The sequence below is a fragment of the Synchiropus splendidus genome, chromosome 11 (genome assembly GCF_027744825.2).
Source record: "Synchiropus splendidus isolate RoL2022-P1 chromosome 11, RoL_Sspl_1.0, whole genome shotgun sequence".
Taxonomy (NCBI): Eukaryota; Metazoa; Chordata; class Actinopteri; order Syngnathiformes; family Callionymidae; genus Synchiropus; species Synchiropus splendidus.
The window spans coordinates 13,410,379-13,438,265 of NC_071344.1; the positions used below are offsets into that span (position 1 = coordinate 13,410,379).

Consider the following 27,887-nt stretch of genomic DNA (forward strand, 5'->3'; position numbering starts at 1 on the left):
ATCCTGGTCACGCCGAATGAAAACCATCTCTCAGCCAGGTCTCACTAAAGCTTTGTCTTTTTAATGAAGCTTTCCTTTCGCACGGGCGCAGCTCTTGTCACAGCTCACCCTGACAGCCGTCTCCACCTGTTCCACCCTGCCTGCACTCTCCTCTTCACCCTCCTTGACCTCTTGATAAATGACCCTAAATACTTATCTCATCTTCCTCCTGCCTTCGTCTTACCAGTCTTACTTCAAGTGACTTAAAAGAGCCAGAACCTCAAACCATCTCAACCGTCCTCCTCCACCACCGACTCACGACACAGGAGTCAGTCTGGCTTTCTTCTTGAAGCACAAACATTCTTCTGCTTATTTCCTACATCAGTTTACAGAAATTCTCCAGGTGAATTCTTGAGATTTATAGTCACACCACTGTCTCCAACATCTGTTGGTCATGACAACAACATGCTCTGTCAGTGATCTAGCTTCTAATTTCACTTTTTTTTCCACCTCTGGAGTGCTCCGTATGATGCCATGTCAGGATGTTGCCGCATTTATTCGGTGTAAAAACAGACATGAATATCTTTAATAAATCCTTTAATATATGAAAGAAGCATTTGAAACAGAATATACAGTGTAACAGACCCACAATTTCAAATTCATTTACAATAATTCTTTACAAGGTCGTCAGAAGAAGTTGAACTGAAAGATGGGAAAGTTCGCTGTGTCAGCAAAACAGCATGGGAGGCTTGTCGTTGCTCTCCTCGGGTCGACTGTGTGACTCATATCCAAAAGAGTCCGGTCACCATTTGCTCAAATCCTTACACCTGTGATATTGCTGTTCACGCTCAACAATGTCTGGCGGCTTGTCGACTTCAGAGCGTGGAAAAGGACTGTGGGACCTGGTGATCCAGGTCCTCCATAACCAACGTGATAAGTTCATCATTCAGCGATGTATAAAAAAAAAAAATGATTTGACAAACACAAAGTGAGTCAATTCCGCTCATGGAAAGGAAATGGAAAAGGAATGCTGACGGCAGAAAAACAAAAACATGTTACTTCACATTCCACAGAGAATTTCTGCTGTGCATTGCGATGCATCAAAGGGTTGAAACATCCGATGGAGTGGAGCTGTAGGTCCGTGTCGCACGCACACGAGACGCTCTGCATAAGGCTCCACCACCTGACGGGAAGGCAGAAACGTGGCTGTCGCCGACCAAGGCCATCAACGTTACAACGCTTACATCAGAGATGACGCTTTAGATTGACGGAGGAAATGATTGGTTCAGAGGTAACGTCCAACATCTGAAGATCTGGTGTTACTTTCCTGGCGTCATCAGCATACGCCGCGTCAATCCTTTACTTAAGAGGCAGCATCAAGGCCACAGCAGATCCATCCACGTGTTGCCTTGCTGATTCCTGTCTCACATCCCCTCCATCCACACACTCACACGGCAGGTGAGGCGGTCAAAGGTCCGGAATCCTGACGTCCGGTGAAGGGCATTTGAGACAACAACAAACAGTGGAACACGTGAGCTTCTCTTTATCACCTCGAGGATTAATCCTTACAAGGTGTGCGTGTGTGGCGTACTGCTGCAATACCAGGTTAAACTTATGAAGCACGTGTGTGGGGGGGGGGAGGCAACACTTGCTAATGTGCTGATGCTGAGTGAGGATCCATCCATGTTTCTACACACATTCAGTTTTGGTAGAACGATAAGGCGACTCTTTGCACGAGGTTCTGAAAATGATAGTGTTGCAATTTTTGGCTTGTAGGCAAGAAAATCCCGTCTGAGCTCAGTGCTACGAGCAGAAAGACAAAGCTAGTGGTCGGTTCGGTGAGAAGCTGATCTCCTGTGTCAGGGATCAGAGCAGCATGTGTGTCACCAAGGGGATGTGCAGTAGTTTCTCAGTCGCCCTGCTGCTGTCACAGGGGACGCAATGTGATGAGCTCGCTTGTACTCGGTGACCTTTATATTTGAAAATATTGCTCCTTAAAATAATTCAACGAGTCACTTATTGTATAAAATATAAAGGTCGATCGTCCATATAAAGTTATCCAGGTATGTTGTCGTCCACGTGAACAGGTGCTAGACATTCAAGCCTTGAGAAAATAAAAGAATCTTCGCTTGTATTCATCATAGGGTGCCTTTTTTTGGTCTCACATTCAAACCCAGAAGAGGAAATGCAGTGAGAACACACCTTTAAAGGAAAATTAAAGAAAACATTTGCTTTAATATGTAAAAGAGGCAATAAGACAAACGTGTTAAGCTAAATCAAGTTTAAAAAAAAAGGCCCCACACCAGCGATCCCATGTGCCTGAGGGACGCTTGGAGATGAACATCTCTCTCATGAAACCCTCCTCCCTGTCGCAGGCTTTCGCTGCTGAAACAGGCCCTTCCACGCTAAATATTTTGGGCAGCAGATAATACAATCACTGCAGGGCAGCCGGGGTGACTTTCAGCAAGTGTGTAGTATTTTCTTACTAATCTAAATGCACCAGACGAGGATGGAGGAATGAAATCATCTGTGGCGGAGAGCGGACAGGCCCTGAGGTATGTGGGGTCGGATACAGAAGTTCCGTATAATGCAGGAGAAGATGGAGTCTGGCAGGAAACTAATGGCACTTGGAACAGTTTGGTTCCATCTTCGGGGGAACCAAGAACCGGGGCTCAACGTTTGGTATGATCAGAAAAACATGACAACGTTCACTCTGTTTGACCTTTCACTTCCATGGCTTGTGATCTTCCAGTTGACTGGCTTCCTTAACAATGCCTCCTTGTCAATACACTGGTCCAAAGAAAACACTAAAGTCCAAAGTAACTGGAAACAAAAATCATCAGCTCTTCTTTGTATATTTGGGTCACCACTTCTCCACCTTCCACCATCAGCACTGAAGTAAACTGCAATCACTGAGGACTGTGGAGACGCTACTTAGCTCAGTAGCGTCTGTCGAAAGTTGTTCGCCCTCTGCTGGACACGTGCGGTGCTACCACCCCCTGTCACCAGTTGGCTTTGATGGCTTTGACATCGCTGACCAGGTTTTGAGCCAAACAGATGCCGAAAATCTACAGGAGACACGAGGCAAAGTGAGTTATTGTTTTCACCACAAGATGGCAGTGATCGCTCAAACCTCAAACTCACAAGACAGAACTGACTCTGGACATTTCAAGTGGAAATTCACCTGTAAAAGTGCGATGCCGACAAAGACCCCGGCAATGATGATCAGGTTGTCTTGAAGCCATTTTTCAAACTGAGCCACGCAGCCCTTGGTGTAGATGTGGTCGCGCCAATCCTGCTCCTGTAGAGAACCAAACAAGAGAGTGAAAACACGTGGGAGAGAGAGAGAGGAAGGGAGGGGAGAGGGAGGGAGGAAAGGGCAGCTGATGACTCAACAAGGTCAAGTTATCTTTTATTGGATCAAACCAGTCATTCTATAACCAGAAACATGTGTGACATCAGGGCATGTTCACTTCCAATGAAGACATCGCGGCTCGGCCCCCGAGCCACTTCCTGTTACCACACCGTGTTGCGCAACAGTGCAAACGAATCACCATGAAGAAAGAGGTAAAATGGCTTCATGTGCGTTTAGAAGGCGCTTGAGCGAGATGCACAATAGACTCTTTGAGTCGACCGGGCCAGTGCTTTGTTCCCTGGCAAAAGGTGCACCAATAGGAGATAAAGGGACCCTCCCTCGCAGCCAATGAAAAGCAGGAAGTGAACTGTTGCTCGTGCTGTGGACTTCCTCAGATGCTATTTCAGCTTGGGCCGCTCCTGACTGACCCGGCCTTGAGCTCTGTAACAAGCCTTCGCTGACAGCCTCCAGCCAGATGTGAAGAAGCCAGGTCTCCTGCGACCGTCTCCACCATGACAGGTGCTACAGCCTGTGCTGAGCAACAGTGAGAGCCAGCTGGAAGCACCACACCCAGCCACGGAGGAAAAGAGTCCGGCCTGGCATAACCCACAATGACAGACTCCAGCAGCACCGCTCTCGGGGCTATAACTGGAGCCTAATTATCCCTGCTGGAAGCCAAATCTGTTATTAAAACAGGAGGCAGGCAGAGACCCGGCGTCCCTCTGCAGTCCTCTTATCTGCTGAGGGAGGCGGCGGCGGCAGCGCTTTCACCGGGACATACTGCAGCTGTGCAACTCATTTTTCCTCTCGGCTTGTCCACATTGCTTCACATGAAGCAGAAGAGGATCGGAGTGTAGAGCGCTCGAGTTCCCAGGCGTCAGAGACGCGGCCCGTGTGAGAGAGCCTACCTTGTTACGCCGGACATCGTAGCCACACTGTCTGTTGAGGACGTCCTCCTGTTAGACATGACACAAGCATTTGTGTGAATGGACAATGTCAATTATCAGTGCAGTAAAATTCAAACATGAATCAGATTCATCACAAGGCTGTGATTCAACATCGATGTCGGATCGATTTTAACCACTTTGCATGAACCACCTAAAAAAACAGAAGGGGATACATTTATGAAGCTGAGGTGTTTAACAGTTCATGTCAAAATCTTTTCAGCTAGCACCAGGGTGGGACGACCAATATCCTGAGGAGGCAAGCTGGAAGACATTCTAAATCATTTCACTGTGCTGAATATCATTCCAACGACAAATCACTTAAACGCTCCAAAAGATGAACTTGAAAATTGTCAATTCAACTCAAATCCAGTGCCTGGATCACCTGTAGCAGAGTCGCCTGCAGTTAAACGTGTTGGAGCTGGAGCTGGAACAAGAGAAGTTTCTCAGCGCTGCACAAGATGCTACTTCTCAAAAGCAGCAGGACTTCACGCTCAATAAGTCATTCTGAGCAGCAGATGGGTCAAACGCGTTCAACTTCTGAGTTTGATTCATTACAGTCATGGTTCATCTGAGTTCATTTTGACAGCCATATTAATAACTCTGCTACACAGGCGACAAGCTGCTTTTCAGCAATTCTCACGATTTCATGAGGAACAACTCCAGTTCAGCCACTTACAGCAGGGTCTTTGACACAGCAGGAGAAGGGGACCCCACACCTCTCCCGACTTCGATTCTTGTCTGTGCAGTTGAAGTAGATGTTCAGGTTCCAGTCATTTGGGCCATGAGCACCACAACAGGAAAACTACAACATAGAAAGGGAAAAGGTAAAATGTATTTCAATCCATCTGGTTTGGGGGGGAAATCTGTTTGGCACTGAGGCGCGAAGACAGCTTTAAATCTGGATTCTCTAAAACAGTCAAGCGATCAACACGGTACGAATGAATGAATGTAAAAAAGCCTGTTGATGCATGACACACCAGCGCTGAGAGCCCATCACCCCACCATTTCACATGACTTTATGAAACGCAGCACACCATCAATTCAGTCAAATGAACTCCATGTTTCTGGCATTGTTCTGTCATCATGCTCACACACCACCACATTTTTGTTGGCTCACGGACAAACAATGTTCCCGAGTTGTCTTATCTAGCAGCTCAAAAACAATGCTGAATGAACAATAACAACACATTTCAGTCCCACAGTCACAGGAGGATAGTCCCAAGCTTTGATAAGATTCTGTTTTCTAAACTTTCTCAAAACACAGTTCACTGGAGAACTTCTGACAATTTCAGTAAAATCCATCTACTTCAGTAATTTCCCTATAAGATGATGTGATGAAATGTGTGTGAACTCACATATTTCTGGGCAAAGTCAATGAGATTCTGTAGGTCGATGTCATCACGGTAGGCCTTGAGGTTGTTGTTGAGGAAAATGTTGAGCTGTTCTTTGATCCAGTCTTTGAAGACGAAGGCAAGGACTCCGGTCGCGAGCTCCAAAAAGAAGATCAAACCCAGGAACACAGAAAACTGTGGAGTAAACAACCCAAAAAATAGATTGTTGTCAAACTGAAAGCAGCAATTTACAGTCATTTTCAAGAGGACCAGCGAAAAATACTGCGAGTGGGGGACAAAGATTGATGATGGACCACCAAGATGAAGCAGCAGCAGTTTGTTTTTCCCTCAATGGATAACAAGCATGAAAATAAAATTATCCAACATACAGTACAACAGTTCAATAATAATACTATTTATATGTTTGAGATGTTCTGGGTCGATTGGTTTCATATTGAACAGTCATAAATCACTGAATCTGGTTCAATAGCTCTTATTAAAACAAAGCTATAGACCACATCACTTTCTTCACGCGACCCACCCAGGCTTCCTCGATGCTTCCCGTGAGACCACCGCACTGTTTCATAGCAGTGAAAACACGGCACCATGTGAGGCAATGGAGACGCGGCTCTCAGACTTCCAGTCATTATGGAGTTGCTTTCACCCACCAACAAGAAATGAGGACTACTCATCTCCAGCTCTGACTACTATGGCAAATTATTAAGAGGGTGACGACTTATTTAAAAAGTGCTCAGGAAAAAGACAATATGATACATTTGCAGAGCAAACAGTGTGGTCCCAAAGGTGTTGTTCTCTCATCCTTTTCCTGTAAACGCAAGAGCGGGCTGATGATAAATGCACAGAAGCCACATTAGCTCCTCACTCTGACGCCTGACTTACTGCGGCTAATGGACGTCGGCTGGGTTAATAGCTGCTCACAAATGCAGACAGCAACAAGATGTGCTCGCCTCTGGCAGGTGGTTGTTAATCTCACAACATTTGTAAAAAAGTGAATTTAAAAAAAAAAGGTTGAAATTATGACTCTGGGATTCCAACCCGCTAGATATCGCACTCGACATCAACCGTCGGAAACAAGCCTGGTGACCACAAAACAACATCGAGACCTGAGCATCTGTCACGGTCTTAGCTCTTGACGCTATAAATAAAGCTATCGTGAAATGATTTCACATAAAAGCAGACTTACAAATTTAAGCAGCGACGTGTTCTCTCTGAGCGCACCGATGCAGCCGGCAAAGCCCAGTATGAACATAACCGCTCCGACAACAATGAAGATCCACACGGGGTCGAACCCTCGAACATCTGTGATGGCCTGCAAGTTGGCCAGGACGCCCTACAGGGGACACAAGAGGGGGACAAAGTCAGTTCTTGAGTTGACAGAATACTTACACTAATCCCCAGCAATGAAGTCAGCCAGGTTTACACTGAAACAAGTTCATGCGATTAAAAATAAACACATGAATGGAAAATACTCATAGTCATCGTTTGACCCAGTAACTAGGAGGATCACAGTTTTCTACCAACAGACATGTGAACTTCCTCTCGACACATCCTGCTCTGACAACCCTCAGGGGCGCCAAGTCTCCACATGTTTTCCTGTCAGTCTACGGTTTACGTCATACCTCACGGTGACACACACTTTTTAAACGGTTGTACAGCACTCTTTGTGGCATGAAGCTAACCATCTGTAAATGGCTATGTTATGTGTGTTGGGGGATGATGTTGTCTGGCCATTTCAGCCCACAAATGTACCTTGAATGTAGGCGACGAAGAGCGATGAATAGAAATGAATTTTTCAACATATGCACTCACAAGTTTATGACGTGATGAATATTGGACGAGTCTGCTTTCATGTGTGGCATGAAACAAGACTGAGTTGTTAATAATGCAAAAATACTGTATCACTTGAACTCCAAACTAAACAGTTCTCATTTAAATTTAAACACAAATCCCAGAAAATAACAATCTTGTCAGCACAACCACAGTGAGCACAAACATAATCTCCTCCGATGTACTTTCCGGTATCTGTTATTCATCACCCGGCCCATCTCCTTAAATGATTCAGGCTCATCCACAGATGGACCTGGGTGTCAGCTCCTTTTTGCACAGTACAGACATGATTGCTGCTGTACTCACCCAGGCCATGACACAGCCAACAGAACACCCTCTGATAATACTACAAAGCCTGCTGAAGACATACTGTATAAACCAAAATTATGACTAATTTTTGCTGTCCCATAGCAACAGTGTGTCATTGAATTCCTGTCAAAGCGTATGACAGACTCCTGTTCCAAGAATGTGAGAGGTGACAAGTCAGGCTTTACTGGATCTTTATCAGGTTTACCATGACTCAACTACTTTGTTCCTCTTTTTGTATTGACCTAAAACTGGCAATGGCCTCTTGTTCCCCAAAAGATTTGATTTTTAAGCAAATAAATACAACAAAAGCAGAATTTCCCGGCTGACCATACGATGTTGGACTTTTGCCCCCTTTCCATCATGACAATGATTTACCCTTCAGATAGAAATTGGCAGAGAGATGTGGAAAGATCTCTTCACTGAATTTTCTGTTTAGACAACCTTTCACCACTGAACGTTGTGCGTGCAGGTTCTATCAGTTTAGGAAGATACAAATTGTGTAAGAATCCCAACTATGCAAACATACCCTCCCACGCATTTTTCTAAGTGGGTGATACGTACCTTTTCCGACCATGCCCACAAGCCGATCGCCAGGAATGCAGCACCCAGTAACTGCAAGACCAAGAACACAGAGAGGAAAGTCAGAAGGAGCTTTTTTGAAATGATGTACCCAGATATACAACATATATAGATATTATTTTGTCAAAAACTGGGGCAGAAGCGCCCGTCCTTTTTCTGTAGACAGGAGTTTTATGGTGTAAAGCATATATAGTGCAAGTGATGCACACAACACATCTTAACTGATCCATTTTTCCCCCCTGCCATTTTCATAAAAGCGATCAATAAACAAGGAGCAGTGTCTGCATCCTTGCAAAACATGGAAAACAATGTAGTACACACGCCAGCCCTGTATGTGGAGAAAGTATGGCATGGCATATACACATAAATATGTTAACACTATATACAAATCCTTGAAAAACACTGACTGAAAATGTTGGCTTCATGTGGACAAAAGGCCAGTCCAGATCAGAACCTCCAGTAGACAGGCCCAAATATTCATTCATGTTTAATTCTATAATGTCATGAAAAACCAGGTACTATTCAGTTTCCTTCAACAAATGAGGCACATGGATACCAATCATGTAATACAAGCATGGTTAAAATGAAAACGGCAGTTCAATTGAAGAGAGATTGTCACGCAAGACTGCATGAAAACAATACAAGCATAATATAATATAAGCGTACTGAAGCTGCAAGTGTATTTGAGACACTTGTCACTAAAACTAGCCCCTCCATTCATCCATCTGATGAGTAAAGATCATCTTATGTTTGATATCTCAAAATGGCTGTACAGAAGACAAAAGATTGAGCATAAACAGCAGGCAAGACCAAACCATGCTGAAGCACATCTCTTTCCAAAACTTCCAAAAATGTGATCCTTGAAACAAATGTTGATGGCGATAAAAAACTAAAACTATGGAAGACTGTTACGGCAAAGTCCAAATACAAAAGCTCCATTGACAATATGAATCACACTGTTGAGAAGCTGATTCGATCAGGGAAAGCAGGTAGCGCTGTTGGTCACTCGTGACAAGAACAACAATGTGGCAGTATGCTGCGACACAACAACAACAACAACAGGAGCAGCAGACGTGGAGCTGCCGGCCGTTACATAAGCAGCTGAGGTGAAGGTTGCCTGGAAAGTGACATGCGGGGCAAGTCAAGGTAAGCAGTGGGGGATCAGGCAGAGGAGATTTCACAGAGTGGGGTTTTTAAACCGTTTAGCCTCTGACAGGAGATAATCCACCAAGATTACAGGATATACCTTTTCCTACATGGCTAAAAAGCTCTGCTGTGTGAATGACTGAAATATTTTATACCAGTCAAATCATTTTAACGCTTCCAACAGACTTCCACATCATGTTTTTCCATTCCTCAACGACTTAAGATATATTTAGAATGAACTCTTCAGTCTTGAAAAACATGATTTTACCACATTTTAACACATAATTGAAGACTACATTTTTCATTTAAGCATCTTAATCCATGGAAAATCCATTAGCCGTGCGGGAGGTTAAATCTACTAGATTATTAAGAAGCGGATGGAGTGAGCTGACAGCCTGTAAGTCTCTTAGATGAAAACCGTCGACCGTGGGCAAGGGAAAGTCAACCAACATTAAAAAAAAAGTTCATATCCTTCTAATATTTTCTTCCTTGAGTCATGTATCCAAGGATGGATGAATGATGGGGCCTGCAGTGTAGATTAGATTAGAGGTGCTTCATCAGTCCCACAGCTTTACACACAATGTTATAAAGATGAATATTGAGTCTTTTATGCAAAATCACAGTGGGGGTTTATCACCCAGAGACCATGGAAGGTGACAGCGAGTGAAAACAGACTAGATGGAATTAAACTGACTAATGGATGTGATTTAAGACGTCAGCACGAGAGCAAACCTTAACAGGACAGAGGAGACCATGGGTGTCGCTGGCTGTGACAACAAAGGACTAGCTCAGAAAAAATATACGGGTACATCAAAGGGAGAACCCCAGGTGGAGAGGTTTGGAGACAAAGGCTTGGCGGGGCAGACTAGTTGAGAGTGACATCCGGCTTATATGTACCCCACAAAAAAGCCCATTTAAGTGCAAACAATCAATGTGTAGGTTCAAGACTAGTTTGACCAAAAATTGGTGTGTTTTTCATCAAGGCACATTTTGACACCAAACACAGAAATAAATGGGCACTTTACAACAAAAAAAAGCACTTTCAAAAATAACTTCTTCCCCTTATGCGGGTTTGCCACATTTCACTAGCAGGTGTCATGTAAAATAGCAGAAGTTTTGTTTCTTCACACGCAAGCACACTATCAGTAAAGCAGGCTTGCTTCACTAGAACAGTAAGCTCTGGGCTGGAGTGGGCTTAACTGAAAGAAGATAGTCAAGGTAAACAAACCCTGTCTTTGTGCATGGCCCGCACAGCTTCCCTCAATCTCACATTTCCCACGATAGTGTCTGGACAATCGAAGGACAACCTGGAACATCGCTGGGGCAGAAGTCTGAACTCAAGTCATTATGTTCTTGTTTTATTTTTCTGTTCAAATTACTATTCATAACAGATGCCCCTCTTCTAATTTTGCATTTTTAAATACCACCATTACAATCTGAAATGAATGGTCCATCTGCACATAATAAAAACAACAAACCATCTTTTTTATACTTAAAAATTGATATCAGATGCATTGGGACAATAACAAAAAAGTGAATAAAAAAACCCATCAAAAAACACTTCCTTGTGCCAAAGCTATGACACAGCAACATTTTCACATTTTTCTGCACATCCGGAGTACCAAGCTATAACAGCAAGTTAGAAATACATGATAACATTTTCATTTGTCTGGCAGTTGAACCACAATGGCTCAAGTAAGACAGTGTCACTCAAAATTGAAACCAAACCAAAAACAGCCAGATGGACGACAGGGCCATACAATACTAAAACCCAAATTTGCAAAACATATTGTTTATCACAACACAGGGACTATGGTTAACTTCCTGTTCTTTGTGTGTGTATACAAATAAGTACATGTCCAAGTCCCTTGATTTCAAATCAACTAGTTTAGCTTATTTTCCAGTCAAGTTTGGTTGCCAAAAGTGTGTCCCAGCACAGGGACCTCTCTTAAAGGACTGTGAGATCATCAATACAGGGGAAGTTGCCTCCCTCAGGCACCTGATCCCATTAACCTCAGATAAAGAGCAGACAATTCCATCCCCATGCAGCTTGGAACACATCATTGTTCAAGACCATCAATCGTGGATGACTGTATTTTACGGACTCCTAAAAATATCAGATGAGTCGAATAAAATATCAGTCCTAGCTGACTCAGCAGAGTGCGTTTTCCTTTGATACTCTTCCGCACCTGATACTGCAAAATCAATGCAGAGTCTGGTTGATTTACTACAAGCGCGTGTACAGGAGTGGAAAGGAGCAATTGACAGTGTATCTGACTGAAAGAGAGTTCCTGGTCTGGGTTTTGAGCGAGGCGTGATGACAGGCTCTTCAGAGCAGTTATCTTGTACCTTGGTATTACTTAGAAACAGACAGACTGCAGTTGACTATCTGGGGAGAAATCAGAGCAATCGAGAAAGAAAAGACGCCTCTTGAGGCTGTTCACATTTGATTTTATCTAGAAACAAGCGCAAACTAAGAAATAGTCCCCTCACACTTGGAGTTTTAAAAGAAACACAGTAGGTATTAGGTACACTGATACTGATATCACTGCACTCAAGGGCAGATTGAGCTCCTGGGAATTCAAGGGCAACTCCCTCTGGTGTGAACGCATGAGAATTAAAAAAAACATTGCAATAGTCTGCCACAGAAAACAGTAAATGCAGGTAGAAAACAAGCTACTCTGCATTATCAGACAGTTTCTTCTTCCAATAGCCACAGTTGCCCTAGTTATATAAACTATACATGTGTCAAGGAATAATGCCTAAGTAAGCCTGGAAATGCTTCTCTTCTGCGGAACTGAAATTACACACCAGCCACGGTGTTACCACACTCCCCCCCCCCACACGCCCCTTACTTTCCAAATGTAAATTGTGCAAGGTGCTTTTAATGATCAACATCAGTTGAGCAACCAAGCATGAGTATTTGATATTCAAATTTGAGGTAAAGCATTTAAACAGAAGCAGAACAGTGATAAAATTGTATCTGCACAAAAAGAAAACAGATGCTACCAGACTCATCACAAGAATGAACACACTAAAACAATATATAAAGCTAAGAGAGATGGTTTTGATGGCACAGGAAACTCAGTGTTTAAAAGATTGTAGCATTTGTGTAGTATACACATTAAAAGGCATATAATTAGGGTTAAAATGAAGCATTGCTGAATAAAAAAAATAAATCTGACTACTAGACATACTGAATACCAATAAAACCAAATATTCAATGTAGTTGTTTTTTACTATTTTGTAATATAAATAGTCGAGAATATGTTGGCATCATGTTTGTCATGTTAAGAAACTTCACCACACTGTATGCATACATTTGATCACACTTTACACTGAAGCATCGCCAACGACGACAACAAAGAAATGGCCAAATACAAAGGAAACGTGTGATGCAAGTGTTCGATCGCATCACACGCCACTATTTGGCTGTGGTGACTCTTCACCACTGACGCCGAATGTTGCCTTTTATTCCACCGAATGTTTGGTGCATTCCTACAAAACAGATCAAACAACACAAAGACATGAAGACTGTATGAGAAGATGACGTGCAGTACATTTATTTTCCCAAGTGAATCATTCAACCTCTCATTGTGGTCGATAAAATGCTGCACTACAATGGAACGCGATGGAGAATTTGAACTGAGCTGACTTTAATCATGTTTTTAAGGTTACATGTTGACTAATGCCGTGAGGGTTTGCAGGCTGCAGACATTAAATGTTGATATTGCTGTACTCAACCAGCCCCTGAATTTGACACTTATAATTATGTAAGTGAGAATTAACACTCATTTACACGGCACATGTTCTAGCAGGTGGTCTTACATCACACCTCCTAATTATGGCATCATCTTCATGCTAACAGATATTTGTTGCTGAAGTCAGTTCACCAAATGGGCAACGAGAGCCGGGATTAAAATGAAAAATATAATCTTAACAAAAGCAGTGAAAAGCGGCCAACGGCTGACATCAACAGGTCATTTCACGACATGATTTTCAACATAAAGCGTAACTTTAAGGACTGTAGTGCTGTGTTTTATATATATATTTGCATGTCTGTCCACACCGGAAATTAGACAGATGGATTCATACACCAGCTGGCAAATGTGCCATTAAACCAACACAATTGTGGTTAGAGCTCAACAAGATCTTAATTACTGCATGAAAAGCCTCCAAAATATTTCAGCAATTCAAGCAGAAAATGTGATTACTTGTGTGCATGTTAGAAAAGTGCCCATTGTCAGGGACAGAAGGGCTGGTGTTGTTTTTGGCTGTCAACAGTCAACAAGGGCACCAGTGGAATTCATGCCCTGCTGAAGGCTTTTATTACTCTATTCTGTTGACAAAATGTAGGGTCTTCCAAGCGTTCTGTCTCAATTTCAGCTACATTCTCTAGTCTGACAACATCACTATAGAGAAGACAAATGAGTTGACTTGAGGGAAATAAACCCAATCTTTCTCTGTTAGAGCAAAGCACTGACTTCACTGTCAATTCCAGTTTAGAGGCACACGCACAAGAAGAGAACATCTTCTAGTGATTATTAACGGAAAGAACCAGCGAGCTGAAACTTGTTCCACAGATTCCCTCAGAGCCGATACTAGGCAGTCCACTTGGCCTCTGTGTCACACACAATGTGAGTCAGAGTGACTCAATATTTCCCAGTTGATTGCTCAGTAAAATCGAATCGCAGAGCATTTATCATCCGTCAGAGAATTTGAAAACCTTCTGGAGAAAACACTGGATTGTGCCTTTTGTGAATGTTAAATCACGCCACACAGTATGTTTTCAGAAAGGAATATGTTGTGACTCATGGGTGTGTAGAAGGGTTTCCTTTGTCACTAAGACAGTGACTCACTGGAGATGCTAGGACAGCTCTCTTCTCGCCCTAACTATGATCATCAGGAGGGAAACCATTGCCATGGGGGTCATTATTTATTACTAAATATCTGAGTAAACGCTCCGTGGTTTCAAATTCAGAGCGACGAATGGTGATAAAAAACCCAGGACGCATAGAAATAACCGGAACTCAATTGCTGACTTCAACTTCGGTCTGAAAAGGAACAGTCACACCTCGTTCCTACTGCAAAGATAGTCTAAACTCATTCACTCATATGTGTGAGGCAATAACATTGATATAGATTCCAAAAACTAAATACAATAATACAGACGAAGCCATTGTAAACGTGGCATTACACACAATACTAAGGTTCTAAATGAGAAAAAAATGTATATTTCTCACGCATGAACAATCTCCATAGGAAATGAACTCACAAATATTTGTCTTGCTGAATGCGCCATTCCTTTTCCATGACTTACATTGCAGAAACTAAAACCATGCCGTGCGTAAACAAGCTTGTCTAGAAAAATACGCTGAATGAGTTGTGATTCACCATCATTGAAGCAGACATAATATCCTGCCGATTAGCACAGCAAAGAGATGTTTCTGTCGTAAACAAGTGTCGTAAATAAGTGTGTTGTAATGTGTAACAAAAAACGTCCAAATGCCAGACGAATGAAAAATAAAAGCCACAATTCTAACTGACTTGTCTCTCGCCAAAAAAAAAAACCTCTGGAGTCAAGTAATGAAAGGCCTCATGTGGATTATGTGTGTCTACCGAGTGCAACACAACAAGCGTATGAGAGAAGAAAACAGATTCACACCGCCGCCCCCCACAGGAGTCTTTGTTCTCACCAATACTTATTGTGCGTCTGTGGGTGTGGAAGCCAGACAAACAATGTCCTCCCATGGAGCAGAGGCACTATAGAGGTAAAGGGAGTGAAAGGGTGTTTGAAAAGCAGGGGGCCTGGACAGATATGGCCCCTTGTGTGGAAAGACCCTCTGGGACACAGACACACACACAGACACCATGCCTTTACCCACAGACACGAAACTACGTCAACTAGCCAGCCAGATGAGTGAAGAAGTGGGGGAGGAGACGCAACAGTGGAACTTTTCATACTGGTGAGGGATATTACGATGGGGGTCACTGGTGGGAAGAAGTGATCTCCCCCACTTGCATAACAATACAGCTGGGCCATTATTTTCCAAGGAGTCAATGGAAAGTAAATGCTTTTGTCAGTGGCTGCTCATTTGCCATTCTCGACACACGATCACAATTCAAACCAGAGCGACATCACACCAAAGTTGAAGCAATATTCCAAGAAATCCAACTCAAAACGGCCATCACTAGTCATACATCGCTTCCTGTTCAAGACGTTCCATCGCCTTTATTCTTGTTCAAGTAAAAAAAAAGCAACACGTTTCTCAACGTTCCTGCACTAAATCAGAGTTTTAAGAACCAACATATTCCACCTTCACAAAGCTCCCGAAGTTATGCTAAGTTTCATTGGTACTATCAAAGACGTTCGTTCCACCGAAAAGAAGCCAGAGCAAAGAATGTACTCACCCAGAAAAAGATGTTGGATGCGAACAAGGAGTATTTGACACAGCAGCTGACTTCTGCTCCTCTATATTGGCGTTGTTTTTTGCTCATTCTTCCGAGGATGGTGGCTAACGAGCCTGCTAACTAACTACCGCGTTTCTTCAGGCGCTCTAGCAAAATGTCCACTTCCTGAACTGCGGAAGCAAAGGTTAACTGCTCCCCAAAGCTAGATAAACATCACACGGCATGCAAGCTAGATGTTTAGATTTACTTAACATAATGATACCCTCCGTATTCGCACTGGTGGTATGGGAGGCCAGCTAGCTCCTAACTTCTGTGGCTAGCATCGCGGGCTAACAACAACAAACCCAGGCACAGTTAAAGGCACGGACAACACGAAGCACGTCGGTAGCTGTTTACGCCGCTTCACTGGAAACGTCAATCGCATATTGATGTAAAGGAATTCATCTAAACATATCCCGAATAACGACAGCGCGGCGACCGTCCGTGACAAGCTTCATCCTTCTTGTTTTGCGCTGTAAAACAAACCCCCGCTGTCAATAGAGGAAGCCACCTTTCACCTCAACGGCGACACCTGGCGTTGAACACGAGCAACCGGAAAAGCAACGAGACGAAACTGAGGAGCGCGGAGTGACACAACTGAACGATACTTATGATTTCCGTCGCTGTCTTTATTCAGTTCACAGCTCCGCGTCCCGGCCTCTGCCTTTCATCGTATTTTACCATCACTTGTTTGACTTTGATGGCTGATTTGCCATTATGATACCAGACTGTAATGTAAAAAAACAAAACAGGGTTCATCCGTCACCAGTCACCAAAGGTCATTGAGTGACGTCACATGTTTGACCAGCTTCCAGGTAAACAAGCTGCAGTTCATGCGTTGGAATGGAATTGCCACTCAACATCATGATCCATTCATTTTCTTATTGAACATTTTCCCTTTTTTAAACTTGGTGAAAAAAAACACTTTATTATTTGTTGTTGTTATTGATGTTGTTGAAATATTTTTTTTATTATGGCTGTACCATGCAAGTAAAACATGTTTTTTTTTTTACAAAATAATCAAGGCATTTGAACAAAAAACGTTTAGAAGAAAATGCAATGATCAAAATTAGAGAACAATTTATAAAGAACTGTTTTTTTCTGGAATGAAGTCATCTACACTCCTCAACAGTTGAAATATCTTTTTTTATTATTATTATGGCTGTACCCTGCAAGTAAAACAGTTTTTTCTTCCAAAACAATCAAGGCATTTGAATAAAAAACGTTGTTTAGAAGAAAACACAATGATCACAGCATGGAAAATGATAACAAAAGTTTTCTGAAGGTTACAACAGTCAGCAATTAATAGGAAGTGTACACACTTTGCTTTGAATGACTTCAGCACATCTGCGGCCACAGGACATCACTCGTCTCTCACACTGCTCTGGTGTGATATGGGTCCACTCTTCTTCCAGTCTTTTCCACAGTTCAGTGACTGTAGTGGGTTTCTTGGCCATAACGTTGTCACCAAGGATTTTCCAGAGGTTCTCTATTGGGTTCAGATCAGGACTCTGGGCAGGCCATTTCATTATTTTACTGTTCCACCTGTTTTGCTGTGTGACAGGGAGCATTGTCCTGCATAAACACTGCCGGCTCATTGGGTGATGAACGCAGGAGAGGAAGGTTCTTGTAAACATTTGCATTTACTCGGCCATGTAACTGTATGAGAGGCCCAACTCCTGCAGCAGAAAACGTGCCCCAAACCATGACACTTCCTCCTCCACCATGTTTCCCATCAGACCCAAACAAATTCAACTTACTTTCATCACTGAAGTGAACTTTGGTCCAATTCGCCTCTGTCCACACAACATGCTCCTCAGCAAAGGTTAGTCCAGCCTTTTGATTCTTTCTGCTAGTGAGAGGTTTGGTCACTGCAGAGTGGGCTCTTAAACGTCGAGACCAGACAGATTTTTACCGTGTTCAGCGCTGAACTGGCGATGGCCCATTGACATCCTCCGCATCATTCTGTCCTCTCTTGCATTTGTCTTTCCTGGACGACCAGCCTTCTTGAGGGACTTGAATGAGTTTGTGATGTTGTAAAGATGCAATAATCTTGAAATCACAGATTTGGAACGACCGACCTGAGGGTCATCCCTTTGGCCTTCAGCTGGACAACATGCTGCTGGAGGGTTTCGGTCACTTTGGAACGGCTCACCATGTTGCAGAGTCAGAGAAACTGGCTGCCAGTTAAAAAGGGTGTTGTCAGGTAAGCAAGGAAATTAGCAGCAGGTGCCAGATTAACACCAATAAGTGTTCTTTTTCTAATATGCAATTTAAGTTTTTTAGTGTTTTTCAGTGTATGTGTTAACACATTTAGCGACTGACTGTCGGGCCTGGAGAGAGTGCTGAATACAATCTTTAAAGGCGGTTCAGGTGTTGGGGTGCAACCAGGAACGGTTTCCAGCCCATAGATAGAAGCTGTGGGGAAACGGAGGTTATTTTCTAAACAGACTTCAAAACCAAAACTGAATGTCAGGCTGAAACTATGTGGACTTCTCCCACCACATGCTCTCTGATCCTCTTATCTCTCACCTTATCTCTACCTTATCTGAGGCAGAAAAGCAGGCGGCCCATATTGGAAATGAAGTGGATAAATCTAGTGCTGTGTTATGAGGCAGGAAGATGTTATCCAAGCTCTGCAGGAAAACTGAGCCGTTTTACTTGCTCAGTTGATTTTGTTTTGGCCCAGATGGCAGTTTGACCTGCAGCCTCTAACACAGCAATGCTCTCGTGTGACTTGACTCCTCTGGAATTGGACCACATTAACAAGAATTTCTCCACTGACCCCGAGCAGAAACCTTCAGCCATTAAATCATCAGGTTTCTTGGTGCTTGACTGGTTTCTGGTTGGACTGACCTGGGCTGCAGGAGCAGTTGCTTGCTGGTCAGAGGTGGTGAAGTTCATGAGGGCGAGGACCTGGAGTTCAGGACTCGAGCAACCTGTTTCATGCCGTTTACAGCCCCTTATTCCATTTCATCTGGCCAGAATCATCCGCCATAAAATGCTGCCTGTGGCTTGTAATCGTTCCCCAAGAAAAAAATTACAAATAAAAAGCAGCCAGCAACGTTTGGACAACCTACGCAGTGGCAATGCAAATCAATAGATGCTTCAAACCATTTCCTTGTCTGTCTGTGAAGATGTTTGCGAATTTGATTTAGTCTTCAACCAATTCAATACATTCAATTTGTGAACTTCTGAATAAGATGAGTAAAACTACAGAAGAAAACTTTCACAATGCCACAAAATGTTCCCATATTTTTCATTTAATTTTATGCACTAAAATGTTTAATATCAGCTTGTCACTCAGTTGTGGAGTTTTATACCCCTCCACTAGATGGTGCTCTCTTTTCCCCCTTTCAAACCGCAGACATCTGTGAATGTGAGATGCCACTGGTTTTAGGTCTGTTTTTGATCAATGAATTGGCCTTTAAGGAGTTCAGAATAAAGGTTGAAGAACTTCATAAAAATCCAGAGTTTTGAAAGTGAAAGAGAGTTAAGAAATATTCCGGCCAGAAATATTTCTCAAGTGCTTGAAATGAGCCTTTTTTTCTTTCTTTTTTTTCGATAGACAGCTCCATGTATATACAGGTCTGTAAAGGGTTAATAAAAACGAATAGAATAATATTATGTAGACAGAACATAGAAACCATGGCATAGTTTTCACAACAGAAAAAGAAAATCTTAAAATGAAACATTTTACACCAGCTTATTTAAGCCCTCTAAAAGGGTGAAATTTCAAAATTGTTTACTTGTTTGGTGGCTGCAGAATTAAACCTCTTAAAACCCCAGTGCAAAGTGAGCTGCTCCACATATTGTATCATTACCAACATATGTTGAAGACACTGAGGGGATATTTAAGGATCAGTTGAAATCAGAGTCCTCCACTAAGTAGCACTGACAGCACTAAGGGGCGCAACTCTAAATATAATATACCCATCTGACATGTGTATTTTTCATTCAGAATCTTGAAATATAACTAATGTGTGTCAGTATGTATTCAGTACTGTTGTCCCCTCTTTTCTTTTCCCTTTTCTGTGCCCCATTTTTCTTCACATTCTTCTAAGATGGTGACCTGACTCGACTCTCTATCTGTTTTGGACAGAACCAAAAGTAACATTTTTGTATTGTATGCATTAATGAACAAAAAACGGATGAGTTCTTTGATTTCCAAAACCCCACCACGCCACGATCCAGAGTTCCGAAGGGTTCAGTCTCAGGCCAACACCATGGTCGAGACAGGCTGGCGAAGGAGGCAGCTTCTAATGCAGCAGGTGTTCCTGTCACTCAGAAAAATATATATGCAGATGTGCTTTGTGCAGCAGGAAATATTTCAAGTCACAACCTCATCTCAACTGTACATTTTTTTATTAATAATACCCTTGTGAAAATAGAGTTTAATACAAAGCAATTTGGCAACATGAGAAAAGTAGTGCAAACACTGTATATACTGTGAGAGGAAAACCTTCTTTTATAGGAAGTTAAGCATTCTGTTTCTCCTTAGATGCATAGTTTCTTCTCCAAACACCTCAGCTGGTCATCTGGATATGAAAACGCAGCTGCTTCACAAATCTCTAAAGGTAATGCCTTGTAACTGAAGAGGAGAGAAGAAATGGTCGGAATGAATATGAAGTCTTTATAAACATTTTTCCAGTTAATAGTGTTGTCAACATGAACTGCAGGATCCCGTTTCCTGTCTTAAAGAGGCAGAGTTATGGACTATGGTTTAAGGTCTGAAATGTTTTGAAAACAGTGAGGCTTATAAACACAAGCAGGATAAGTCAACATCGACGGACAGAGGAGGCAGGCAACACCTCAACACTGGAATGTCGTGGATTATTTCTTAATCTCGAATGACTGTTTTCATTTACATTCATTTAGGCCAATGTGGATACATGACGACACATTCAGTAAATACGTTGTAGTAAAGTGACTGGGGCGATTTGCATAATGTGTTCCACTGCTGTTATGACATGCTTGTTACAGCTCAGGGTACATCATAGGACCATTTTGCACTGTAGTGATATACAAGCAGCTGAATCACGGAGAAGCTTGACTCCACGTACAGCACAGTCCATAGAGAATATCAATACACGTACCCTTCTTCATCCTTGAAATTTCTCAGACTACAATCTTTGGCTAAACTGCATTGCGTTATTGCGTCAGGTTAAGCGCACGAGCCATCAAATCAGGCTTGTGTCAAGCTTGTTCTTGTCACGTCACCGTGTAAAACATAGGCTTCAACTCAGCAAGTGCTCTTATAGGTCAGTGGAAATGGTGCTTCTCTTGACCCGCAGGCTGCCGCCCCAGCCGCGAGGGCAAGTGTTGTAGGAGTGTAATCCCGGGGAGCGGAGACCTGAGTCCTCAGACTCCACGGAGGCATCAGAGTCGGTGAGCGAGCGTGTGTTATACAGCCTTACAGGAGAGCAAAGCCTTTGTGTGGGGGTGGGTGGGGGGCTGGTGAAGGTTGGGGACTGGGCTCCCAACTGCCGGACTGGGAAGGGGCTCATAGGTGGCTTGTGGGAGTCGAAGCCATGGGGTGAGTTCCCGACAGGTGACATGGGGAGGCTGTGACTGCTTAAGGCACCTGGGGAGGGACTGTTCTTTCGCTTGGCTGCGTTAATGATGTTCTTGGCCAGGATGCGATGGCTGGTCTTGGAGTCTTGACTACTGGCCCCCGGGGACATGCAGTCTCTGGGTGCAGGTGAGCTGCTGGCAGATGTGTGCAGGGGTTTTGTCGCCGGGAAGGACAGACTTGAATGAAAAAGTGCAGGAGATTGGGAGCGTGAACCCCAAGGTGGAGTGACCGGAGATACGGCTGTGGGCGTTTGGGAACGTCGGAGCGACGAGACAGAAACATCAGGGGATGTATGGCTGTTCTGGTTGGCCATTGGTGACTGGCATCTTGACATCCACGGAGGAGACATAGGGGAAGCTGTGGAGTTCTGGGGTGACTTGGTAGTAGACGCAGAGAGTTGGGAATTCTGGCCTTGTGTGGATGGTGGGCATCGGGTTCCCCATGGAGGAGAGGCGGGAGATGCTGTTGGAGATGTGCTAGAGAAGGTTGATGAATGGCTGTGCTGGTTAACCGCCGGGGATTGGCACCTTGGTCCCCACAGGGAGGAAAAACTAGTGGTAGATGCAGGATTAACGGGTGATTGACATCTTGAACCCCAAGGTGGAGAGGTCATCGCAGCCTGGCTGGAGCGGCAAGTGGACGTAGATTTCTGACTGCCGACGGGTGACATGGATCTTGGGCTCCAGGGTGAACAAACAGGTGACGTGACTGAGCGACTGCCGACGTTGCTGGAGGGGTTTGTTTTCAGGCTGCAAGACCACGTGGATGAAGCCAAGCCTGGGCTGCTGAAGCGTCTCACGAGGCTGGGCGTCCTGGCGGCTGGCGTCTCAGTTTGGATGTCATCTGGCAAAGACTCCGGATGTGTCTGTTGGCAACGACAAACAACATTATTTTAATCATACGATGATCTGTGTTGAACTTATGGGACACGTTGGCGTGAAACTGCCATCTGAGCTTTGCAGTTTTTCCATCTTTATGAGGAAAAAAGAGGTGTATTTCCATCCTCTGTTTATGTTTCTGCAACATAACAAGCCACAAGCACAAACAAGTCTGGACTTATGTGTCTATCTCCAGTTACCGCCATCTGGCTGTCCAAGGTGAGTAACCTTTGCAAGGATATAAAGTTACTCTGCTGATGCAGAGGCAGCACTCCAACTTGCATAATCACTGACGGAGCACAAACATTGCTACATGGGGTGTGAAAATACACTGACTTGTGCAGACTAAAAAGAAAAAAAAGCATTGAAGTTATCAAAGGAGTCAAAGGTCTGAGCTCCTACAGAGCAACAATATTAGGTTGTCGGAGCACATTACCATTGGAGGTAGTCGTGAAATATGAGAGGTCATCCATACCTGACACAGAGGAGCGCAAATGGATAAACCAGAAGGAAGCCCTTTTATTTAAGTCACTGAGTGAATTAGGTGGAAAGTCATGAGGGAGAACTGGGAAAGGAGGGATAAAAAAGGGACTTATGGTAACATGAAACAAAGAAGGGAAGGAGACAGCAGAGTGAAGGAGCAGCTTTATTCAGACAGGAGAACAAAATCAGACAGGGAAAGAGGACAGAGACATGTGAGGTGGAAGTTCAGATGAAGTGATGGAGTAGTGCAAGGTTAAATTAAAGCAGTTAAAATGATTCCAAAAGCAGCATGCAACTGAGCCGCGTTTATCTGAAGGAGCCGCAAATCTAAAAGCCTCACTAAAAGCTCAGCTATAGATAATATTTCAATATATTTTCTGCTTAGAAGTAATCGATATCTTACTTTTCATTGAGGATTGTGTTCACATTAATGATCACACAATATTTTCCTTGCAAATATCAAGCCATCTATAACCAAGCATTTGTATAAGACTGTTCAGAAAGGTCTAAGCTCTCTTGCGATGTTGGTGAGGTCATGTTTTTACTGCTTGATGTTGAAAGTGAGAGGTGAAAGGCATAATTTGAAGTCCAAAAAACAACCAAAAAAACTCCACCCAGTAGCATTTATCTAACCAGACATGAGCTTTTTAACTGCCTCATGTCTTCAACACTGAAGAGAAGGTCAACGTTAGAAGAGGCAGAATCAAAGTGGTTAGCAAGAGAGAAAAGGTGCCACTGCAGATGATTCAGAAGTAGTAATGTAATGGTCTCCACACCTGTGCTTCAATTCCAGCTTTTTTGGCTGAAAACGTTGGCCTGGGCACCTGGACCCCTGACCTGGGAGGGCGCACACGATCAGCAGAGAAGGCCGACTTGGCCGGCTGCTGCTGCTCACTGGCTTGACTTGAGGGACAGGTATCACTTCTTGTTGGGGACATACACTGGGACCTGAAGAGTGGGAGAGTGTTGCTAGGCAAGGACGACTGTCTGGGGAGGGTCTGGGCTGGCATCAGGTTCTTTGCTTGTGGGGCTCCCCGGGGTAGGGTCGATATGGGATCCTTCACTGGGTTCAGGATGAAGAGAGAAGAATTGATCTGATACGGCCGGTGCCTCGACAAGTCCATTTCAATCTTGGTGCAACCATTTTCCAGCGCAGGCGGCTCTTGAATGGGTTCCTGAGATGGGGCCCTTTGCCTGGGTTTTTGCTTGGTGCTTTGCTGTGACTTTATGTTTTGAGCGAGCTGAGCGCTCATCTCGGAGTTCTTAGCAATCGCCTTCACCCGGCCAGGCATATTAGACGGGTAAACCCACGATGGCGGCAGAGACATGGTCGGGGAGGGAGACCTGTTGTGGAGACCTGCGTTTGGATTCTCTACGACGTATCGCTCCATCCTCGACTGGCGCTTGGCAAACAGTTCGGCTCCCTTCCCTGACACATTACTGAGGGTCTGTTCTGGCTTATGCTCGGCCCTCGGACGGGTCCTGGAGCTCTTGAGGCAGGAGGCCCACTCCGGAGCCTTTGCCTCCTCAGCTTTCTCTCGCTCCTTATTGAGGAAGTTTGAAGCCTCCGCCCCCAAAGCAAGCAGCTCCTCTTCATGTGAGGGGTCCGGCACCGAGTGATGCGACTGTTTCTTCCTTTCATCCACCCCTTGAACCAAAGACAGCAACTCAGGGTTTGGTGCTACAACTGGCTTCTCCTTGAATGTAAACATTGACTTTTTTGTGGATCTTTTGGCCGCACTTTCTTCAAGGATTCCTGTTTTAACCGGCGCTGTTGGCCTTTGCCCAAATGGCTGAGGAACAAAAGTGGAAGGCTTGGGAGCCGTGGGAGGGCCGTAATGAGGCATGGGAGGCAAGGATGAGAGGGTGATTTCAAACTGGCTCGCTCTGGGAGATTCAGGAGCGCTTGATGTCGGAGGAGGGCTGGCGTAGTATTGCTGCGGCGGTTGGTTGGTAAAGACCGGTAAAGAAGGAGTCGGGTAAGACGGAGAAGGTGGTGGGGAGGAGGAAGCAACAGGTGGGGAAGCAGCGAACGCAGGTAGCGGAGGCATGGAATATGAAGGAGGAGGAGGGATCTCTGTCACGGGGCTGACAGGCTCCTGAGACTGGACCGTCGGTGGCGAGAAAAACGGCCTTGCAGTTCGATTGATGATACTGACTGGCTGCTTGGACGGCGCAACAGACGCACTGCCACTTCCACTGTTGCCATGGCATCCATTCGAAAGCTTCGCAGGCTCCACACGACCTTCACTTGTCTCATCCTCCCTGGTGGACCGTTTCGCCACATCTGGATCAATGCCAGTTCCAGAGGCAAAAGTCTCTTGGAATTCACTTTCGATCTCATCTGGAGCCTCTTCCACTTCTCTATCAACCACAGGAAGAAAACCTTTCTCCACTGGGTTGCTTTCCACAATATCCTCCTTTGGGCACTGATGACTCGGTTCCTCCATTATATCACCGATCTGATTCCTTGGTTTCCTTCCTGGTACTTTGATGGGGCTATTTTTATAGTTCTGCTCTCTGTCTCTGTCTTCACGACTTCTCTCTGCCCATGTTGGCTTGTTGGACGTTTGGTTCACATTCTCCGGTCCATCTCCCGCGGAACCCTCACCACAGCTTTCTAGAGTGAAGGCGTTGACTCGCTGCTTGCGCCGGTTGAAGAGCTGCACCCCTCTAGACCTTGAGTTTGAAGGAACGGTGAGTTGCGCAGCGATGATCTGACTTCTTTCTCTGGCCTCCGTCAGCTCCTTCTCTGATAAACTGGCGCTTCTGGACAGGTCTGGAGCAAAATAGAAAACAGATCATGGTCAGTAGATGCCCTTCTAGACCCTTCCGTCTGACAAACCAAGGCATATGTGTGGGATGCATTGAATAACATGACATCTAAAGGAAAACTACATCCATTCTTCAGTGTTTATCGAGCAAAAGTGCTATTAAATTTAGTTCAAGCAAAAAAAGGAGAGCTAACTAAAGTTTGTTGACCATTCTCCACTAGAGAATTAGCAGGGAATGATGGAAAAACCTTTCAACAACAGTCGAGGCGTAAAGAAAATCTAGGTCAGAGAAGGAACCAAAAGAAACATTGGTGGAAAACACTGGTCTAAGCATCTTGCTGATCACTTGTGAATTGTGTGATTAAGTAGGTCTACAGTGAAGTTTGTGGTTTGTTTTTTGAGCTTAGTAGCGCCATTCCAGGCAGCCGAGCTATTTCCTCTGCCATCTGCAAGTCAGTCCCTCCCTGAGCATTCCTCCAGCGCCAAGAGGACTCCTCGCTTTGCTTCCACCGAGTCTCAGCAGTCTCGCCTTTTCACAAGTCCGACAAGACGCCCTGCATTTCTCTCCTGCAACAGCCACTTTGACAGCCGTCGCAACCCTTTAAAATTAAAAGCCTGATACAGTCTAATGAGAAATAAAAGTTATTTTTCAGTCATGGAAAGAGGTATCAAACGGCGTTTCACTTTCCCTGCGAGAAATGATGCAGTGAAGAGGGAAATGAAAGGACGAGGAGTTCTCAGTTTAATTGCCTCCCCCACCCCTCCACCCCCCTGAGGAGTCAGAGTCAGGTAACATACAGGTGCAAATCACAGCAGACACTGATATCGTGACCAAAATAGTCAAAGCACATGTTCCAGAAAACATAAATCAGCTCACTAGAATGTAAGAAAAAAACAAGTTTATCAGTTAGAAAATTTGTCTCGGGATCACTTCACTCAAACTTCAAACCCCCATATCATTTCTCCTTCATCCACACGCCATACCTTGGTATAAAGAGGACATGAAACCAAAACCTTAACCCAGCAATGAACGCTTCCGTATGTGGGTGCCGGGATCATTCCCTCTGGTGTCCTACCTTGCCCGACTCAGTGCGAGAGCTCCTCTGTCTTGTTGTGCTTCCACAAGCGTTTTCAATTGAGCTGCTTCGGACGGCCTGACACACACCCCTCTCTGCAGCCCGACTCAGGATCCGATTTCTTTTTCTCAGGCCAGTCCGCAGAGAGGGAGGGAGGGAGGGAGGGAGGAACCAGCTCTAGTTCACTCTCCAATCTGCACTTCTCTTTTCACCATTTATTAAAGTCAGCGCGCCTCTGAGACAAGAGCAACTATCGACGTCGCACTGCGCCGTCTGCGCAACACTCGGCGAGGAGCATCCAGTCAATGGGAGATATCGAGCGGCTTATCTCCGTCTAATGTCCCGTGATGGGAGGAAAGTGTCTGACCTGGAGATACTCCTCTTTATGAGTATGGATTAGATCTGGGCAGCTCCTCTGCTGCCCTCTGTGCCTGTCAGGGTGTCACCAAGTGTGTGTTTATTGTGCGGCGTCCCCAAGCGCCTGCCCTCTTTGAACCCTCAGAGCGCGGAGCAGCAAGGGCAGGATAGGAATGTCCTCTGCTGCAGCTGAGACCCAACTCAGCGCTGAGAGCTGGTGCGTCTCCTCGCCAGCGCGGCCTGTCTCCTATCATCACTAGCTTCCCCTCGTCCTCGCAGGGATCAGACCAGACATTAAACTCCCCCACAGACAGGGGATTTAAATCAGTGGGTCAGGCCCGCATTTGGGTATCAAAGGTCAGATTACCCAGTCGGATGTTATCTTTCTGAGGATGATGCTTGTGGGGTGAGCAGCATGGCTGCAGCGGCCCCACGGGTGATGTGTCAACCAGCATGGAGAGACAGGGATTAACCGAGTTCCTGGGCTCTGAATGTGACCTAAACCCTCAGTGAATCCCATGGGGTATTTAGGAGACCGGAGCAGAGGTGGAAACTAAGCCGATATTGTTACGCTCAACGCCATAGATGTGCACTTTAAAGGGCTCCATATTTCATTTGAAACAGGAAAGAACTGTGCGCCTCACAATCAAACGTTACAGTCATTCGAGCAGAGCCGTTCTGGAAACGCTCCCATTCATAACCAGCTGTTCTATATCTGTTATATTTCGGCATGAAAACAGATGTTCCACGCAGTTTTATAGTGTTTCCAGTTACGCAGAGAGCTGCTTTATAGTTCCCTT

The 27,887-nt window shown here is 44.5% G+C and overlaps 2 protein-coding genes across 4 annotated transcripts in view; both read right to left on the bottom strand.

Annotated features, from left to right (window-relative positions):
* Positions 1–571: 571 nt before the first annotated feature.
* On the bottom strand, positions 572–16,547 carry tspan17 (tetraspanin 17). Its single transcript, XM_053879229.1, has 8 exons — positions 15,906–16,547; positions 8,331–8,381; positions 6,817–6,963; positions 5,637–5,807; positions 4,958–5,083; positions 4,243–4,290; positions 3,164–3,280; positions 572–3,047 (listed from the first exon to the last, which is right to left on the bottom strand). Exons 1-8 carry the CDS (start codon positions 15,990–15,992, stop codon positions 2,982–2,984), a joined length of 813 nt encoding a protein of 270 aa, XP_053735204.1. The 5' UTR covers positions 15,993–16,547; the 3' UTR covers positions 572–2,981.
* A 3,386-nt stretch (positions 16,548–19,933) lies between these two features.
* LOC128767671 (synaptopodin 2-like protein) overlaps positions 19,934–27,887 on the bottom strand; it is a 28,001-nt gene continuing 20,047 nt past the window's right edge. For all 3 annotated transcript variants that reach the window (XM_053879878.1, XM_053879876.1, XM_053879877.1), the window contains 2 exons: positions 23,657–25,659; positions 19,934–22,384 (listed from right to left, as the gene is read on the bottom strand). In XM_053879878.1, the coding sequence (XP_053735853.1) occupies positions 21,200–22,384; positions 23,657–25,659 (3,188 nt within the window). In that variant the 3' untranslated portion in view covers positions 19,934–21,199. The remainder of the gene's footprint in view (positions 22,385–23,656; positions 25,660–27,887) is intronic.

Excerpts from the sequence above, each read along its gene's own strand:
- tspan17 (XM_053879229.1), bottom strand. The coding sequence starts at position 15,992 with ATGAGCAAAAAACAACGCCAATATAGAGGAGCAGAAGTCAGCTGCTGT. Across the intron at positions 6,964-8,330 it reads TGTGGGCATGGTCGGAAAAG|GGCGTCCTGGCCAACTTGCA; the intron begins GTACGTATCACC and ends TGTCCCCTGTAG. Across the intron at positions 3,048-3,163 it reads TCGGCATCGCACTTTTACAG|ATTTTCGGCATCTGTTTGGC; the intron begins GTGAATTTCCAC and ends TGTCTCCTGTAG.